The sequence below is a fragment of the Mirounga angustirostris genome, unplaced genomic scaffold (assembly GCF_029215605.1).
Source record: "Mirounga angustirostris isolate CCGP_5_RB_7025 unplaced genomic scaffold, mMirAng1.0.hap1 SCAF_13, whole genome shotgun sequence".
Taxonomy (NCBI): Eukaryota; Metazoa; Chordata; class Mammalia; order Carnivora; family Phocidae; genus Mirounga; species Mirounga angustirostris.
Genome location: NW_026991721.1, coordinates 63,690,690 through 63,710,971, shown reverse-complemented (window position 1 = coordinate 63,710,971; position 20,282 = coordinate 63,690,690). Strand labels below are relative to the sequence as shown.

The following is a 20,282-nucleotide window of genomic DNA, read 5'->3' as shown; positions in this document are numbered from 1 at the left end:
TGCTTGTAGGCAGAGACCAAGTACCAGGACCCTGAGAAAGCACAGATTTGACCTTAAGAGAGTGGTTGAAATGTTCCTTTCCTTCTAGGTGGTCAGCTCTAGCTAGCCCTGCCATGCGGGGGTGGGGGCCACTAGTGTGGCCTCCTGGAACCCATGGGGCCTAAAATGTCCAGGGCCCTGAGGCCCGAGCAACCTAAGACCAAGGAGGCCTAAACCCCAGGATTTGGGGTCTTCCTTGCATGTGATCTTCATACATGAGGGAAGCTGAGTACCCCCCAGCAGCTCAGAACCAGTTACTCTGCCTTGCCCAGATGCCACGCATCTGAAAACATTGAGAGGAATACTTCTTTGCCCTAGTGCATTATCATGAGCTCACCAGCCACGGGTAACTCTTCAGTCACAGACCAGCTGCTGAACAGACGCAGTTTAACAGTACATTGTAAAAGTTTTACGGTTAGTAAAGATAAGTGCAAAATTAATCCCTAAAGAACAAAGCAATTTAAAAAGTACATAATGAAGCAATTAGCTAGAAATGGTGGGGAGCAGGAAAGGGAGAGTGCCCATGGATAATTTTACCCTGGAAGGGTCTTCACACTTACGTTTTTTTAATTGTGTTCGATGAGGGAGCCATAGAAGAGTAAGATTCATAAGATGCACAGAAGAGGTAACAATTGATAAAGGGTTTTGAGAATCAAACTGAAGGAAATTTTTACCTTCCTAAAAAGTTGGGGCCAAGGAGGAAAAGAGCTATCAAGACCATTATTGGTATAATTAATGAAATTTTATTATAGACTGTGGATTAGATAATAGTAATGTATCAGAGTTTAATTTCCTGATTTGGGGGAAAAAAGAAAAATAAAAGCCAAAAAAAACCAACTGGGAGCCAGCAATGTATGTTAAAGCTCTGGAGAGTCATTCATTTTCATTCTCTCTCTTTCTATCTCTGTCTCTGTTCTTTTCTTTTTGTGTGTTTTGTTTTTCTTTAGCTGAGTCTCCCTGCTGTTTTGTATCAGATGCTGTAAGGTCGCCTCTTGCTACCATTACATTGTAGTTCTACTTTTCCAGGAAGGGACTACCAGACAAGGCCAAAATCAGTCCCTTAGAGTGACAGAGAGTGAGCAGGGGCTCCCCCCACTTCCCCTCCTTCTCTTTCCCTTCCACCTCCTTTCATTCATTCTCCTCTTCCAGACACTGTTGTGTTTTTTTCTTGACAAGACCTGATATTCATAAATCTGAAATTGCAAAAGGGGAATTCAGAGACGTCTGCTCCCACTACAAATGCTCTTTCCTTTGGGGGCACCTGGGTGGCTCAGTCAGTTAAACAGCAGACTCTTGATTACTGCTCAGGTTATGATTGCAGGGTCGTGGAATCAAGTCCCCTGTGGAGCCCCGGGTTGAGCTGCATCAGACTCTGCACCCAGTGGGGAATCTGCTTGAGATTCTCTCTCTCCTTCTCCTTCTGCCCTTCCCCCCCAGCTCGCACACACTCTCTTTCTCAAAAAAAAAAAAAAAAAAAGTTCTTTATTTTGTAAAGGGATGCAAGAAGTAGGATACTGATAAATATAATTTCCCAGTGCTTGTGGGTGACTGTTTACAGAAATTACCTCTACGCACAAGTTTTTCTATCAAGCAAACCTTAGGTCCTGTCTCTCTCTATGTGTGTGCTGTCTGTCTAGTTTTGGAAAGTCCAAGAGACAGGCCCCAGTCCCTATCCTTGCTTGGTGTAACCCCCTGCAGGTGGTGGAGCGATGAATGCGGTATGCCCTACTTTATTCATTATGCCTGCTTCAGGTACTGCTCATCAGGGAGGGTCTTTATGGCTTGTGTAATTTTCACTGCACTGGATTTTAGTTATGTAAAAAAATCATGAAGTAAGGGAGATAAAATATTAGTAATGATTTCAAGACAGTTTTCCTGGCTTTCAGCATTTCTGAAATCAAGTCGTGCCCTATAAATTTGGCATATATAAATAAATAATAAATATATAAATAAATTACAATTTATTATCCCAACCAGAACACTTTTAAGAGTGAAAGGAGGTACTCCTGACAATTACACTAGAACAACAGGCATAAACCAATAGTACCATGGGCAAACCAGGTCATATGGTTACTCAACTTACAATTTTATGTGTATCTTTAATGCAGTTCTTTCTTTTGACCTCATTTGTTAGGTGCCTGTCATATGTGACTTTGGGCATACAATGCTTAAAATTACATATTTAACATTGAGCATACAGTGTTTACTTATTTTTTTTTAAAGATTTTATTTATTTGAGAGAGAGAATGAGAGAGACAGAGAGCACATGAGAGGGGGGAGGGTCAGAGGGAGAAGCAGGCTCCCTGCCGAGCAGGGAGCCCGATGCGGGACTCAATCCTGGGACTCCAGGATCATGACCTGAGCCGAAGGCAGTCGCTTAACCAACTGAGCCACCCAGGCGCCCGAGCATACAGTGCTTAAAAAGTAAACGCAGCCTCTTCCCTCTTGGAGCTAATGGCATAATGGCACAGACAGCTGATAAAAGAGAACAAAGAATAAATACATAGTTACAAATCTCAGGGCGCTTGGGTGGCTCAGTCGGTTAAGCATCTGCCTTCGGCTCAGGTCATGATCCCAAGGACCTGGGATGGAGCCCCGCTTCAGGCTCCCTACTCAGCGGGGAGCCTCCTTCTCCCTCTCCCTCTGTCACTCCCCCTGCTTGTGTGCTCTCTCTCTGTCAAATAAATAAAATCTTTTTAAAAATGTGAGTAAGTGCTGTATTAGTCAACTAGGGCTGCCATAACAAAATACATAGATGAGGTGGCTTAAACAACGGAAATTTGTTTTTTCACAGTTCTGGAAGCTAGAAGTCTGAAATCAGGGTGCCTGCATGGTCGGGTGCTAGTAAGACCTCTCCTCCTGGCTTGTATACAATCACCTTCTCACTGTGTCCTTACGTGGTAGAGAGTGAGCTCTAGTGTCTTTGTCTTCATATAAGGACGCTAGTTCTGTCTGATCAGGGCTCCACCCTCATGGCCTCATTTAACTTAATCACCTCCTTAAAGGCTCTATTCCAGTAGAGTCACATGGGGGAGTTGAGGCTTCAACGTAGGAATTTGGTAGAGGGGGGGGACATAATCAGTACCTAGCAAGTGCTACAGCAGAAAACACAGAATGTAAGTTCCAGAAAGTCAGGGATTTTGTATGTTTTGCTCAGTGACAAAATTCTCCTCTTGTACAACGGTGCCTGGCACATAGGAAGTGCTCAGTAAGTGATTGTTGAATTGAATTAAAGCGGAGAAGGGACATGATCTGACTTACAGTTTTAGAAGGTGGATTACAGAGCATCAGGGGTTGAAGCAAAGAGACTTTTTAGGAGGCTGTTGATAGAGTTGTCCACATGTAGATAATGGCGCCTCGGACCAAGCTGTTGACCCTGCAGACTGAGAGATGTGATTAAACGGAAGCTATACTTAGGAGGTAGAATTGACTGCATTTGCTGATGTATTATTGGATGTGGAGGGGGAGGAAGAGGATGTAATTATGGATGAATTACATAATTGTTGATGTAGGTTTTAGGCTTGGGCTATTAAGTGGACGACAGGAAGACTTAGGGGACAGATGGGGAGGCAGGGAAGGAAATCGAGAACATGGGTTTGCACAAGGCAAGCCTGCGATGCCTGAGAGATACACAAGTGGAGGTGACATGTAGGCAGTTGGATATATAAATCTTGAGCTCAGAGGAATGTAGCTCATGTAATTCTCACAACTATTTTTGCAATGTGTCATTTTTGTCTCCATTTCACAGACAAGGAAATTGAATGTTAGAAGGTGGAATGAATTGCCTAAAGTCACCAGTCCAGCAAATGAGAAATGTAGGCTTTGACACCAACACTGCTTAACCCCAGAGCCTGTGCTCTGAGCCACAGGGACCTCCTGTCTTTCAGGAGGCCCAGGGCTTGGATACATTTCCTACTCGGCTTCTAAATTATCACCTGACCTTGAGCCTCACTTTGCTCGCCTGGGAAATGATGGGAGGTAATCTGTTGGATCTCCTTCAGTTCTCTACTGCAATGCTGATCTCCTTTATAAATCCCACTTTTAATGTGAGTTTGCTATAGGTACCTTTCAGAGATCATACCCAAGCTGACAATTCATTTTGATGTGTATGAAAAGGGCAAATCTCTTTAAGCAAAGACCCAGCACACCGGCTTTTTTAATCTGAATTCCAATGGAGTAAGAGGAAAGCTGCTTAGAACAAATGCTATTTCTGAGTGAGAGAATGTTCAGCATTTCTGATTCCTTTTTATCATCTGAATGGTAACCTTCAGGGCCCCTCGGAGCCAAATGTGGGGGTGATGCTAGGACCAGACACATAGCTACCTCTAAGGTCTGTGCCCCAGGTCTATCAGAAGGCCAGACTTTCCCACCTCTGCCATCTCAGTGATATATATGTCACTGAGTCATATGGCTCCTGATGTGCTGGGGGTGGGGGTGGAGGGTAGTGGTGACAGAGGGTATCTTTTTGTCCAGTGCTTCCTGGTTGCCCTGCATTTCAGAAAGGACCCTCCTGACCTACCATGGGCTATACTCTGAACATTGGTCCAAAGAGTCATCCTTTGGGCCAGTGTCACCCTTTTGAGGGGGCATCTGATAGGGACCCTCCATAGGAATTTGATTGGGACATGCTAATTATCCATTCATATGTATGGGATTTGTTTCTGATTAGATTAAGCTTCTGAGAGAGGAAAGAAGCAGCCACTGATTAAAGACATAAAAAAGGAAACACTTTAAATGAGTAAGTGGTTCATCTTCATATAGCAAAGTATAAATTAAACATAGTCCAGGGGATCAGCTTTGAATAGCAGCTGCATAGAGCGGGCTTTTCTGAATACGTCTGCAAGGAGAAGATGCTCACAGCAATTCAAAGGAACTTAACCTACCAGAGAGGGTACCGAACACTCTGGAGTAAGTGGATGGGCCAACTTATCTGATAAAAATGACTCTCGGGCTAGCAATGCGAAGGGTTTTATTTGGATTTCAGAAAATTGCTCCCCGAGTCCCTGTGACATTCAAGCTTATTATTATTCTCTGGCAGCATCAGTGATGGTAATGGAGCCAGAGATCTTAGCTCAAAACAAAGACTCGATTAGAGTAGACAGCACACGTATCAATGGGGTCCTGATTTGGAACTTAGCCAATACTTCTTAGAGCATGGAGCTTCTATAGTTTTGGTTCTATAGAAATGCCTGGACAGGAATTAGCCAGCCTTCCCAGCCTCGTGTGTGAGAAGCTGTGAGGATCAGCCCTGTCATGTTACCTGACCAAGGCTGGGGTGTGGCTGCAGCCCTGGGCTCATCTGGCTCATTCCAGAATTAGTGAAGCGGCCCCGGGGCTGCTACCTAGCCATCTGAGCAACCTGAGCTGTGCGTGAACTCCAAGCCCCAGCCTTTTCCTCTTCCGCCCTGCTGGCTTCTCTCTTGGTTTTCTGACCTCTGCTCTGGGTCTGAACATGAAGCAGACTCTCACCTACATCCTGTTTTGCAAGGGTCCTAACACCTGCCTTCTCCGGGTAGCTCCCTCTCCCACCCCCTAGGACTAAATCTACTCTCTGTACCCTCAGCCTCTGGCGGGGTCCTGCTCTGACTGGACTCATCAGCTGAACTTGGAAAGTCGGTCCCCTTCTGAACAGTCTCTCCCCATGCCTGGAACTCTCTGCTACAAAGTCCCAGTCGATAGACTTAACCCCTGATTATCGGTGCCGCAGCGCCCAAGCCTCTCTGGTCACTTTGCCTCTTTGGCAGCTTGTGTTAATCAGAGCTGCGCCAGTAGCCCCCAAGTCCCAGAGGCTTAACCCAGAGCAAGTTTATTTCCTGCTCACATTAGTCTCCTGAAGTCCCACCCTTCAAGAGACTAATGGCTGTCCTGAGCAGCCATTCTCTAAGTGGTGACTCAGTTTGCTTACCTCAGGGGGTTCCCCATCTTTGAACTTCACAGTCACCCTGCCTTAAGCATCCAGCAGATCGGGAGGGAGAGAGATAGAAGTGCTCATGAACTTCTCACACTGGATCCTTACCAACCTTGGCCAGGAAGTGATCGTCTCACTGGGCTGAACTGCTCACATGGTTCCTCCTGACTTCAAGGGAGGATGGGAGATGTAGAGGGAGCACGGAGGTATTTAATGAGCAGTAGGAGTCTACCACACGCTTGAAGACCACCCTACTCCTGGCTCGTCTTTGCCACCCTCAGTATGTTCAGGCCTGACTTCTTCCTTTTTGTCATGAATCCAACCTAGCTTGAGTGTGGGGCAATATTAATCAGGCCTATTGGCTGGTATGAGATCTGAGGTAACCATGAATAAACTCTACTTGGTTGGAACCATTAAAAGATGCCTGCTAATCTCAAGGACCATATGTTTGCAAAGCAATCCTCATGAAATTTCCCATGAGGAAGTGAACTTCTGGGGCCCCAGTCTATATAGTCAGAGCACTGGGGTCTGAGGAAAAGCAGAGTCCCCTGTGTGTGATGGGTTAGTTTGCTGAGCCTGGAGCCATCACTGCCCCTGGGTTTCCTATAGGTAAGAAGCTATTGCAGCAAATCTCAAGTCCCTGCAAAACAGCCTTTTAACTTTTTCTTCATGAACCGCTTCCAGACATTCCAGCCCAGCTGGTCTCTTTTGGAATTCTGCCAGATGAATCTTCCTGCTGCTTTCTGATAGTTATGAAGAATCCCTTTCAAACAGGGAAACTGCTTCGAGTGCTTCTTAGGGCTGACCCCAAATCAGACCCCTTCAGGGACACCTTCCAAGAAAAAGCATCATTTTTTCCCAAGCAGCAATTCTGTCCAGAGGACTCTTTGGCAGTGTTTACTGCAAGGGGAGGGCTTTTGGGGAAACTGCATCCCCAGAGAGTGTTTCTTCTGTGGGGTCTGATGGAAGAATAAGTATTGTCAGACTTTAAAAATGTTTTCTTACACTTAAAAATAATGAAATATCTACCCTTGGAAACCTGGAAGAGCACCAAGGAAAGTACACTGGAGATCATTCAGAACTGACGCCCAACTCTTGATCCCGCATTCATGACATAAATATGTATCAAACACCTATGGTGTGCCAGGCCCTGTGGAGGCATAGAGATTCCTTCATGAGAGCAAGGTGGCCATGCATCTTCTCTGGCAGGCTGGTATTGCAGACCAAGAAACAAGTTAAAGCTCCTGCTCACTGAAAACCAAGGAGTTACAAATTAAAGCTACAGCAAGAGTGAATTTCATACCCATTGGATTGGCAAGAACTAAAAAGTTGGACAATGCCAAATGTTGGCGAGATCGTGAAGCAACATGAGAGCTCATCTGCACTGGTGGGAGCAGAACTCGGTATGCTCACTTTGGAAGAGTTTCTCTTTCCCAGGGAAAGTTGAATGTGTATACAATCTATGCCTCAGAAATTCTACTGCGGTGTAAATACACGGAGAGGTGCTCGCTCTTGGGTGCCAAGAGACATGTATAAGATTGTTCCATGGAGGGCTCTTCATTATCCTGGAAACAACCAGACTGTCGACCAACAAGAGGATGCATAAATAAACTGCTGTATATATTTATACAATGGAACACTCTGGTGATGAAAATAAATGGACCAAGAAGCAAGTTGTGGAATGCAGACAATATGTTTTCATTTATATAGCGTTCAAAAACAGGTAAAACCAAATAGGTAGCGTAGGTTGATGGCAAGGACATTAACACAATTCAGGATAACGGGTTACCTTCAGGAGTGAGGAAGAGCGCACAGTTTTCTGAGTTACTGCTAATGTACTGTTTCTTTAAGCAGTGTGTTAGGTAGACTGTTGTTCCTTATATCACGTGTCTTTAAATGTACTCGTGCACACAACTATCGTTAAGTGTGGGGCCAGAGAAAGGATAGGTGATATGGCAACACGTAGCAGAGGCACTTAACCAAATTTAGGGCCACCAGGAAGAGTGGGTAGGAATTACTAGGCAAATAAATGTATCCCTGGGGGGAGAATGCCAGTAAAGGGAATGGTATGGGGTGCAGGCAGAAATGCGAGAACAGGGATCCTAGGTCTGCCCTAGGAACTAAGAGAAGTGGGTGTAACAGGATAGCAGAGGATGACAGATGAAGCTGCAGCAAACAGGAGGGACCGGGTCTCAGAGGCCTTGCAAATCCTGTGAAGGAACGTGATCTTTCTCTGGAGACTGAAGGTGGCAAGTATGGGAGCAAGATGCACGTTGGAGGGAGGTTGGCTCCGTGTCTTAACATTGTCCCCATCCCGGCTCCTCCTCCACCTCACACCCTTGACCTCAGCTTGCTAGTGGCTCCTGGCATTTGTTTTAGCTTTGCCCAGAACTGACCCCTCTTCCCTTCTTACCCCCATGCCTAGGATGAGGTGAGCAGGGGGCCCTGGGGACAGAATGGAAGGATGCCCGGGAAAGGAGGGCTCTGTGCAGCCCTGTTCGGCATCTTTGTTTGCCTTCATTTCTGACCCTACAACCACCCTGCAAATGAGTTTCTGGTCTTCTGCCAGCTATTCTCAGGCCTCGGTCTCAACCTCCATCCTTCTTGTCTTCCTTCCCCCAGCCTGCCTGGTTTGGCTTTCTACTCTGTCTCAGCATTTCACAGCCAACTTAAGCGAGACAGTTACACATAAAAGGATAATTAACAATATGAGCCAAGAAATACGGACCACATGAGTGGTATAAATTATGTGTTTCAGGAGTTTGGAGGAGCTGGGCCAGGCTGGCTTTGGATGGATGGAGAGCAGGAAGGAGGCTTTCTAAGTTAAAGGAAGACTGGGAACATTTTGCCAAGAGCAAAGAGATCATTAAAAGTCATGAGGAGATAAAAAGCTGGACAGGATGTGGGATCCTGTGGTCCATGGCCATGAAGTACAAGGCTGAGATGCCACCACTCCCAATTCCTTGCCTACGGTAACCATTACTAATAAATGGTGGTATGCTTTTCCATGGAGCCCGGAGAATCCTTCTCAGAAGGATTCAGAGCCTCAGAATCCTTCTCAACACAATGCTTCAGAGGGACCTTAACAAGCAAATGGATTTAACCTGGAAGTGTTATTTGCTGTCCTTGACACAGACTGCAGAGTGATCACGAGTCTGTGTGTGGGAGAAATGGTCAAGCTGTATCCTGTTGCCTTGCCTCCCATGTCTCCCTATTTTACAACTTCCGATTTACAACTCTGCCAGTCATGTCTCAAATACTGGGCGTCATTTGACGTACCGGCCAGAAAACGTAGAATCACAGAATGCGAGAAATAGAAGGGATCTATCGCATCATTGAGTTCAGTTCCTTCATTTGGCAGCTAGAAGAAACTTGAGGCTTGGGAGGGAAATGGGCTTGTTGATGTAAGTGGCAAACAGAACATAAACTCAGATCTTTTGACCTTGACCTTGTACCAGCAGCTCCCAGTCCTGGAAAGGGAAAAGAACCTCACCTTCCGTAAGAACCCACTACATGCCTGTCTTTGCTAGTGGGAGCTTTCCATAGAGCATCTCACTTAAACCTGCCAGGGCATCATGATCCCCAATAAAAAGGCAACTGACATCCAAAGCCAGGTTCAAGTCAAAGGCTAATGTGTGACAGAGGCAGGATTCAAACCCTCTCCATCAGCCCCCAAGACCTGCCTTCCCAGATGGTTCCCAGGCAGATGGTCCAAGCCCTTCTGGAAACAATAATAGGATTAGGGCTCTCTGGGAAGGGCTGGTGGTGAGTGAGAGTTTAGTCCAGGCTGGGTGACTGTTGTTTGTCATCTATTTCCGGTTCTTCATCACATCTGGAGGCAAGCCCAGCAACTCCTCTGTGGGTGTGTGCAAGCAGGGGCCAGGTCAAGGTTTCTCTCTACAGTGAGTTCATGGTTCCACAAGACGAAGCCTCCTGCTTTCCACCATGCTCATTTGATGACTTGCCAGGTTTTACAACGTTAATTTAAGCTCTGCAGCCAAAGTGACTCTCTTCAGTTACAGCAGTGTGCACTTAAATGTCAGAGCTTTGCTGAAAAACCGCTTGGGTTTGAAGGAAGTCACTGTGTTCGGTAAAATCTGGCCACATTTTATGTTTATGGCCTTTATTAGGGGATCCAGCTGAGCGAGTTAAAACTGCCTCTCTGAAGTCCGGGAAAGCCCAGGACTCAGATTGCAGGAATCACTCACTTAAATAATGGCTATTAAATGTATACTAAATGCCTTGTGCTGGTGTAGACAACAGGCTCCTTGTCTTCCTGGAGCTTATAGTCTAGCAGGGAGCAGGGGAAAGACATTGAAAGAGTAAATACATAAACGGAAGTGTTGTGAGTAAGTGTGACTGAGAAAAAGGGTGGGGCCCTGTAAGTATTCCAAGGGGACCTAGTGGGCAGTCAGAGAAGGTAATATTTGAGCTGGGTGACAAGTGGGGGGAGAGTGTTCCAGAAAGATGGAATAGCAGGTGCAAAGGCAGAGAGACAGGAAAGAACTTGGTGTGGTCAAGAAACCTACTTCCCAGTGCCCATTCAGAAGCCACAAGATCCAGCCTACGTCCAGGGCTGACGTGCGTCAGGTGTCCCCAGTGCCTGTGGGACTGAGCACGGGCCTCACTTGCTCTAACAAGCTCTCACATGCACCCCATGTAAGAATCAAGCTCTACATCTTGTAGGTGCTTCCTGTGCCCTGTGACCTCATCAGCCTTCTTGGTTACTGACCCTTGGCCTTCATTTCTTAGCCATGTCTTTGGTGCCCACCTTCCCGGCCCTACTTCCCTTGGCACTCTCACCCCCGAGAACTCGCAAGGCTAAGCCATCACTGTCTCCCACATCTTTGCCTTCCACCCAGTGGCCCCACTTCTCTGGCACAATGCTTGCTCTCTGTAGCCTCCTTCTGGTTCAAGTCAAAGGCTAATGTGTGACAGAGGCAGGATTCAAACCCTCTCCATCAGCCCCCAAGACCTGCCTTCCCAGATGGTTCCCAGGCAGATTTCCACCTCCTGCCAGCTGTGATGTGGTCCCCTTCCCTCCTTTCCTCATCCCCTGCCCCACCCAAGCCTCCATGGAAGTTTCGTGATGTCATCTTCCATGAGGCCCAAATGCCAGTGATTTTCTTTCCTATCCTTTGTCTACGATACATGTGAGGGTCTCCAAGATCACCTGTAGGTAAGACTTCTGAGAATCTCTGTGTGTCAAGTCATCGGTCAGCAGAGCCGCTCATCGCCTGGGGACCAGAGAATGCGGGCTTCCTCTTGTTTATTATCTCAGTGTCCTTGGGCAGGGTCCAGAGGTGATGGGTTAGACATGCTGAGTCCACATCTTCTGCTCCAATGCCCAGAGACTGCTAGGAACTCAAAGGCTGCATTCAAGACAGATGCCATCACCCTCTCCATTGATGAGTTCCTTTGCACAGGAGGGAGGAGAGTGGAGACGACCTCTAGGTTAACAGGTGCTCTCAGTCTCTAGGGAGGAGCCTGGGGCACCATTCCACACTGAGCCGGGCGCTCTGGAAGGCAGCCTGTCTCTTGTCTGGTGGGCTTCAGCCAGACATGGAAGAGTCCTCTGCAGTTATATATTTCCCTGAAAATGGATGTACAGGAGAGCCAAAGAGCAGGGATTATAAGGTTATTATAAAATAATAACATGTGTAGGGGCTTCCTGAGCCCACATCCCTGTGCGGAAATGACTTCTGTTATGCCTGTTTCATAGACAAGAGGTTAGGTGGCCCACAGTCGCCCCTCAGCAGGCACACAGCGGGGACAGAATGGACTCAGGTGTCCTGCCCCTACCCCCTTGACTGCCCGTGCTCAGAATGAAGCAGGCCCAGGGTTGAACACAAATCCACACATGCCCCTCGTTCCCTGGGCGACATCGAGGCTGGGGCAGAGAAGTCACCTGCCAAAGGTGGCGCAGGGACAGGTAGCAGAGCAAAATATTTGAATTTAGTTCTCACTGGCTCCAAAGCTTTCAAATATTACGTCTCCCCCGCCCCCCAGCCCCAGCCCAGCCCCACCTCTGCTGTGCCATGGGAGTGCCTGGGGAAGCAAGCCCTGGGTTTGGGGGGCTGGGCCTCAACCCAGGGCTGTGCTGGTAAGGTACAGGGGGGACGTGATCCGCCTTACACCTTGCAAAGATCTCTCTGGCTGCTGGGAGGAGAAGAGACTGGAGGAGGAAGGCAGGAGGGAGATCAATTGTTTGGAGGTTGTTGCAGAGTCCAGAGGAGACATGGCCATGATCTGGACAAGGGCCGTGGCCACAATGAAGGAAAATGGGAGTGCGTTCAAGAGCCTGCCACTGAGATCACACCGTTCCTTTTACTGTGCCCTGAGGGCGGACGGAAAGTGTGGCCGCCACCCTTCTGATCAGAAGCACGGCAGATGCGCCCACTCTAAGGTGAAATGGTGAAGCAACTCTTGGAGAAACAGGTCTTGTAATAAAAGAGCTTTGTTATGAATCATGTTCTGTGTTGTGTTGCTGAAATATGCCAAGTAATAGCCTCCGTTCCTGTTGCAAAAGAATAATTACCCGGACTCTTAGTGTAGTCAGTAACATATTCACAGTATTCACAGGCTTTCATTGCAAATCTGAGCAAAGTGAAGGAAGTCAGCATGATCCCCAGAATGTATAGGTCATGGAAATGAAGGTGCACAGCCTGGGGCCTTCCATGGCTTCCTCTCTTCCGTGAGCTTCGGTGGGGATCAGAGAGATCCTTTTCTCTTCGGTACCAGTTGTGTGGCCTTGACCAAGGGACAGCCTTTAGTCTCAGTTTCCCCATCTGAAACTGGAGACATTAACAACGGCCTCGCAGGGTTCTTCTGAAGATCCTGCTGAATATAATTTGTATAGTAATAGCTGAGCTGATGGCATGCTTATTATGTGCCAGGCATTTTCCTAAGCACTGTGTATATAATCACTTTAATCTCCTCGGTAACCTCATGAGAGAGGCGCTATTATAATCCCCATTTGAGAGGAGGAAACTGAAACACAGCGAGATTGAGTGACTCACCCAAGGTCATGCAGCTAGCATGAAACAGAGCCAGGATTTAAATCCAAGTCGTCTGGTTCCAAATCCTCTGCTCATAACCACCACACTGTGCCGCCTGCCCACATACACAATCCCGTGCCTGGCATACGGTAGACACCCAGTGGGAATGCTCGTTTCCTTTCCATTGGCTCTAAACAATATACTAAATGCAAGACAAGCTCAGAAAGTGAAAAGGCGATCAGTTAGCCTTCCAACTCTGACAGCCCGGAGCAACCAACCAGCTGGTGTGAAATAGGCGGAAAAGAAGGCATTCTCTTCCTAACTCCGGAGGTAATTAAGTAAAATCCAGAGTTGACCTTAGAGTACACTTATCTTGATGAACACTGAGAAATGTATAGAATTGTTGAATCATTACATTGTATACCTGAAACTAACATAACACTGTATGTTAACTATACTTGAATAAAAAACAGGAAAAAAAAGTAAAGTTGACTTTATCTTGGGTGAAGACTTATGGTCGTTGGTGGATACATGTTGTAAGTGTGAACATTATCTACCAAACTGTCCAGTTGACAGTACCTGACAAGAAGCCTCTGCTGTCCACCCAGAGATGATGATTGTGTTCCCTCAGAAGCCTCATTCATCAGCTCTGGCCCAGTATTTCAGATTCATCCCACATTTATGAAGCATCAATCACTTCCTGATTGAGTGATTAAATACCATCAGCCATATATTTATTCAGAGAGTACTTACAAAGTATTTCTATGTACCAGGCCTTGTGTTAGGTGCTAGATATGAGAACTGAGTGAGATATGGTTCTTCCATCTAGGAACACAGAGTGAGGAAGAGAGATGGCTCACAAGTAAGGCAGAAGTCGTGAGAGCAAGAGCTTTTAGGGCCAGAGGAGGAAGCAATTGGCTCTGTCCCAATAATTGTACAAAGGCCCCACAACAGAGAGGTCATGTGGCCAAGATCTTGAGAGATTATATTTTTTCAGCTGGAGAAGGAGTGGCATTCTAAAATGACACGTAGAATGGGCAAAAGCTGAAGGGCACAAAAGGACATGCACGTTCCAGAACATTCAAAGTACAGAGTGGCTGGAATGATTGTGGCAAGACCTCCAAGACACTGTCCCTTGACACTCAGAATAGAAGATCATTTTTCTTTATTTTCTTTTAAATCAAATTGCATCTAGTTCAAGTTCTTAGTCACGGAGATCAGTGAGAAGTTTTGCATGATTCCCTTCTTTGTATCTCCCTCTCTCTTGGGTTCTATCAGAACTCAGGGCTGAGGACAGATGGACCAGAAGATGGGCACCTGGCTCTCTCCCCCTGGTGATCACTAATCTGTGTCCAGGCCCACGTGGTCCATGTTAGAATGCTATCTCTGCTGGGAGTCTCTGCTGCTTCCTCCATGTCAAGCAGGGCGGCAGAGACCATTCTGAAGATTTTTGTTAACTTCTCCACCAGGGGCAAGGAGAACCCAGGTCTTTGGTCACAAAAATGTTTAATCTCTTCTTTGCGGGGTAGAAGGAATGGAAAGAGAAGGGGCATTAATTCTTTGCTGGTAAATCCATGGCAACAAGAAACAAGACACAAACGGACTCAACCATCTTCCCGCTAGAGGAGTAGAAATAAGGTAGAGCTCACTGAGAGACAAGATGAGGAGAGCTGGAGTTGTCTGTGCTCAGGCTGAGTGGTCACCTGTGGTCTGGTTTAGTGGCTCAGAGTCAGGTCTGGGCACTGATGAGTGGCTCTGTGTCTCCTACAGGTGTGGCAGTGTGGCGGCAGCGTGGAGGTCCTGCCTTGCTCTCGGATTGCCCACATTGAGCGAGCCCACAAGCCCTACACTGAGGACCTCACGGCCCATGTCCGCAGGAATGCCCTCAGGGTGGCTGAAGTCTGGATGGACGAATTTAAAAGCCATGTCTACATGGCATGGAACATACCCCAAGAGGTAGGAAGCCCCTGTGGGGATGGGATTTTAGGGGTTTGCTGGGAAAATAAAACACAAAAACAAAAAATATGGGTCTAAACCCTTCTTCCCGTGGATCAACCAGAGTCTTGGGATCCATGCTAGAGTAGACTCTCAGCCCCAAAAGACACCACATGTGGAAGAAAAGAGGCTGACTGTGAGGTACTAAGCCATGTCTTATTCCTGCTCCTGTCCCTGGGCAGCATGCTTAAAGGAAGACTTCTCTCCCGACCTCAGTATCCTCATTTTATTTTATTTTTTTAAAGATTTGTCTATTTATTTTAGAGAGAACTCATGCAGCGGGGAGGGGCAGAGGGAGAGAGAAACCCAAGCAGACGCCACGCTGAGTACAGAGCCCGATGCGGGCCCGATCCCACAGCCCCTGACATCACGACCCGAGACAAAACCAAGAGTCAGATGCTTAACTGACTGTACCACCCAGGTGCCCCATCAGTATCCTCATTTTAAATGAGAATGTTGGGGGTGCCTGGGTGGCTTAGTCAGTTGGGTGTCTGACTTTGGCTCAGGTCATGATCTCAGGTCATAATCTCAGGGTCTTGGGATCGAGCCCTGCATCGGTCTCTGCACGCAGTAGGGAGTCTGCTTCTCCCTCTGCCCCTCCCCCCTGCTCATGCTCTCTCTCTCTCTCTCAAATAAATAAATAAATAAAATCTTTTTAAAGATAAATAAATAAATGAGAACACTGGAGCAGATAGCTCCAAGTTTACTTCATGTTCCCAGGTCCTCAGCTTCTCTGCTATATAAATATACCAGAAATTACCAGAATTCACAAAATGCACCTTAATCTTCTTGTAGACTGGATTCAGGCTTCTGCATTGAACCTTTGACCAGAGCAATAAGGAATGTCCATATGGCTTTGAGATTTCTTGAACCACATGCCTGAGGAGGGGATACCCTCTCACAGGGATCCTCAGGAGAAGAAGGGAACTGTTCGGGACATTTTTAGGCTGTTTCTAACCTTCACAGAATCTCATCATTGCCTGCAACTGTCCTCTATCCCTCTTGTCACTAACACTTACGAAGTGCCAGACAAAAAGCAATGCTTCTCTAGTAGATTTGTTCAGCCTTGCCATGTGTCATATGGAAATGACCTTGGACCACTGAGTTGGGAGAACCCAACAGATGCCAGCCATAGGATCCCAACCTGCTTAGCAGCCTGTCTGCCTGGAGATCATTGCTTATGTTGCCATGGCTATCTGAGACAGCTGTTGACTGCATGACCTCCTTCTTTCCCCTTGGGAGTCCTTTAAGAAGCTTTAGTTCTTTCTTCCTAATAGGGAAATGGTTGATTTTTGCCTGAAGTTTCCATATGAAGGCCCTGTTCCCTGATCTCTCCACCCAGCTAATGTTGTTCTGGCTGAGTGACTGAAAAAATAGGCTGGGCCATGGGCGGGAGCTTTTAGGCAGCACCCCCCATCACCACCACCATCATGGGGGAGGAGGCTTGGGTTGGGATGTATACTCCCACAACCAGTGACATTTCAGCAGTAGAGAGAAGAATAAGGAGCCAAGAAGTATCAGCCAGGGTGCGGGCAACCCTAATGAACCAGCCCCAGGAATGCATCGCTGACAGTGGGAGTGTTTCTAGGGAAACAGCAGTGCCTTCTGGACCCATCTGTGGCTGTGGGCGTTGGATCACAGTATTCTGGGGAGCATGCTGAACACCTCTGTGGGTGTCCTCTGATAGCAAAATGTTAAGAACGCTTGGGAAAGTCCCCCAGGAACATAGCAGTAAAGCATCATAGATCCCCAGTCCCTTCGCAGAGTTCTGTCCATACTCCTGTCACCTTCTCTCTGCACCCCAAAGCTGAAAACCTTTTAGACTTCTCCCCTCATTGTGGCTGCTAGATGTGGAAATGGACAGTACATCCAATGAATGGCAGAGAACCAAGTGAGAAAAGTAATTAGAAAATGATGAAATTTCACGTGTGTCTGTGACACCTCAGAGGGGTAGTTCAAACCCAGTCGACTGGGTGGGAAGAGAGGGCAGTGAACTCAAGAAAGGCAGATGAGGGGTGGAAGTGTCCAGAATAAAGCCTCAGGTGGAAAAGGAAGAGGTCAGTGTGTTTTCAAAAAATCTATCCCTTGACTCCACTGTTCCCTGCTTTGTTTAGATTCTCTCTCCTACCTCTTCCCAGGCTTCTGGAAAGAGTCAACACCTTTCCCGCTCCATTCACTTCTCAAGTCATATCCCAGGATTGCACCACAACTGCTTGTGACAAAGCATCCAAACTGCTTAATGGACATTTTAAAGTCTTTAACCTACAAGATCCCACCTTTCCCTTGAAACTCTGTACTCACCTGGCTCCATGATGCCACAGCCCAGTATATCCCCATCTCTCTCTGATTGCTCTTAATTCCCTTGTGGGCAACTCTCACCTCCCTCGGATGCTTAAGTGCACCCAGGGATCCATCCCTGGCCAACTGCTCTCATTAAACATCATCTCCCTGGTGGCCCCATCTGTTCCTGGGTGCTTCTATCTGTTGATGACTTCCTAACTAAGATCTCTAGCCCTGACTTTTGCCTTTAGTTTCGGACCTATAGCTGCACATCTCCTGGTGCTCCCTCGGGCACTTTAGACTGAGTCTGCCAAAACGGAGAACATCCTTCCCCCCAGAGCTGCTCCTGTTCTTCCTCCCCACCGCAGTTTAGGATACCACCATCTGCCCAGATCTACAAGCTTGAAACTGACCATCTTCCTTTGATCCTTCTTCCCCTCAAGCCCTGTTCCCAGCCCATCACCGAGCTCTCTCCTGTCCATTCCTACCCCCATCACGTCTGAGTTCAAGCCTTGTCTCTTCCTCTGCAAGAGCCTTGGACTGGTTTCCCTGGCTCAAGCCTTATCCCCTTCAAATCTATCCTCCAAATGACCCAAAGTTATCTTAAAAACAAAATAAAACAAAAAAACAAAACCTCACAGCAACCACATCATTGCCTTGCTTAAAATCTTTAAAGGACTCTCCACTGTGCACAAGATCAGGCATTAAGCCCGCTGTTTGACATGCTTTCTCCTCTGCCCGCCTCCAGCCCCCTGCCCCCACCCGGTCCTGGATTTCCGTGGACTGCACAGCCAGTGAGAACTCCAGAGTCCATTCTTTCTCTCCTCTGTGTTTGCTCATTTTGTCCTCTCTGCTTGGAATTCCGTACCCGCTGCCTCTTCCCCAGCCTCCACCCTCACCCATTTCCCTCCACCCTATTAGACTCAATGTCGGTGAGCCCTCTTCTAGGAAGTCAGCCTCAGGAGGAGAAGATACCCCCTTTGCCTGCATGTTTCTGTCATTCCATCATCACTCTGTAAAAAAATGTTCTGTTGTGTAAAAGTCCCTCAGTCTCTCTCTCTCTCTCTCTCATTTTCTCATTAAACCAGGGGCTCTCAAATCTTTCAGAACTTTAAAATCACTTGTGCTCCAGCCCCAGAGATTATGACTTAATTGGTTTGGAAGGGCACCAGGGATCATTTTTTGGAAAGCTCTTCAGGGATTCTAATGTCCATCCAGGGCTGAGAACAACCGCATTAGACTCCAGGCTTTCTGGGGACAGATTGTGTTCTTCACTTTTGTGTCACCAGGCCTCGCACAAGGCAGGGCACATGGTCAGAGCTCAGTAAAACCTCGCTGATGCTTATTAACAAATGGATCTGCTGGCAGTATGCGTCATTCCTTTCTCCCTTGGTCAGTGGCTCCTAAAAGCACATCTGCAGACCGACTGCATCAGAATCACCTGAAGAGCTTTTTAAAAATACTGCTTCTGGGTCTCATCCTTAGAGATTCTGATGAGTAGGTGCCTAGTGTTGCCAGAATCTGTTAAAAACTTTCTGGGTGGTGGTCTGGGGCTGCCAAGTTTGAGTAATACTAGTTTAGCTCATTCTGGTAGTCCTTCCAAATTCACCTTGAGCATCACCTACTCCAGGAAGCCTTCTGTGACTGCTCACCCTCTCTTGCCCGCCGTCTTGGCTGCCCCACTCTCCCTCAGCGTTCTGCTTCCCTGCGTGCTCCACACTGTGTGCAGAGAGACTGTTTATTTATCTGGATCTTCCAGATCTTCCTCTCAGGCAAAGTCTGTGCCTTCTTCCTATCTGTATGCACAGTGTCTAGGGTAACAACTGACACATACTGAAGATGAACTGACAAAGAAAAAGAGGGAGGAAGTGTGGGTGCTACGTGCCCCCATGTTTTCCCCAAGAGTGTCCCCAGCTGCCCTTGATGGAGTGGTGTCCCAATACCTTGTGCTCAACCACAAGCACATCTGTTACCTGTTGACTTCACCTTTTGTCTACAGCATCCCAGCTGCAGGTATAGAGCTGGACCCCTTCGACCCTGCCCAGTGGCTGCCTTGAGAATTAAATAAGCTAGTATATGTAAAGACTTTGATCAGTGCTTGGCCAATAGAAAAAGCACCAGCTAAGTATTAACTCTTGCTGTGGCTGATCTTGCTTATGCCCGCTGCCTCCCCAGCCCAGCTTTAAAATGTCCCTGCCGGGCCACCGGCCTCCGCGGTTGCCTTCTGTGCCAAGTCCTCCCCAAGCTGTGTGCCAGCCAGAGCCGGCTCTCTCACCCACCACGTTCAGTCCCAAGCTTTTGGAAGGCCGGAGAAGTCCCAGCTCTTGCATCCCCCTCTGCTTTAATTGAAAATCAGTTTGCTTATCAACAAACGGAAAGTCGGCCTGCAGCAAAGCATCAGCATTTTCTCACACAGGGTTCGGGAACTCTAGACCCACCCCTGCTTCCTCTTGCCCAAAAACTGGCTGCATGCCCGGGATGACTCACCATGGGGCAGAGGTGACGGCCCTTCTTTAGGTTTGGCTACAAGAGATTGTACGTGTAGCTGCTCACACAGGCAGGAATACTGGACAGCTTTTTGTGTAGCTGAGTGTATTCATTTCCGGGGGCTGCCATAACCAATTACCACAAATCGAGTGGCTTTAAACAACAGATTTTGATTCTCTCAAAGTTCTGGAGCCCAGAACCCAACATCAAGGTGCTGGCAGGGCTATGCTCCCTCTGAAGGCTCTAGGGGAGGATATTTCTTGCCTATTCCAGCTTTTGGTGGCTCTTGGCATTCCTTGGCTTGAAATGCATCACTCCAGTCTCGGCCCCTGTCTCTATGTCTCTGTGTGTTCAAACCTCCCCCTCCTCTCTCTTATGAAGATACTGGTCATTGCCTTTAGAGCTCACCCTAAATCCAGACTGATTTCATCCACAGATCTCTAATGAATTCCATGAGCAATGATCCGATTTCCAAATAAGGTCACATTTGTAGGTTCTGGGTAGACACAAATTTTGCAGGAGAAGCTATTCAACCCACTAAGTATTTGGCAAAGGAGGAAGATATGATTATTGTT

The 20,282-nt window shown here is 47.3% G+C and overlaps 1 protein-coding gene across 2 annotated transcripts in view; it reads left to right on the top strand.

Moving 5' to 3' along the window:
* Window positions 1–20,282, top strand: part of GALNT18 (polypeptide N-acetylgalactosaminyltransferase 18) — a 349,523-nt gene that overhangs the window by 278,955 nt on the left and 50,286 nt on the right. The window contains exon 7 of one of the 2 annotated variants that reach the window (XM_045894132.3): window positions 14,716–14,901. The exons of the other annotated variant lie outside the window; for it this stretch is intronic. Within the exon in view, the coding sequence (XP_045750088.1) occupies window positions 14,716–14,901 (186 nt within the window). The remainder of the gene's footprint in view (window positions 1–14,715; window positions 14,902–20,282) is intronic. 2 annotated transcript variants of the gene reach the window in all.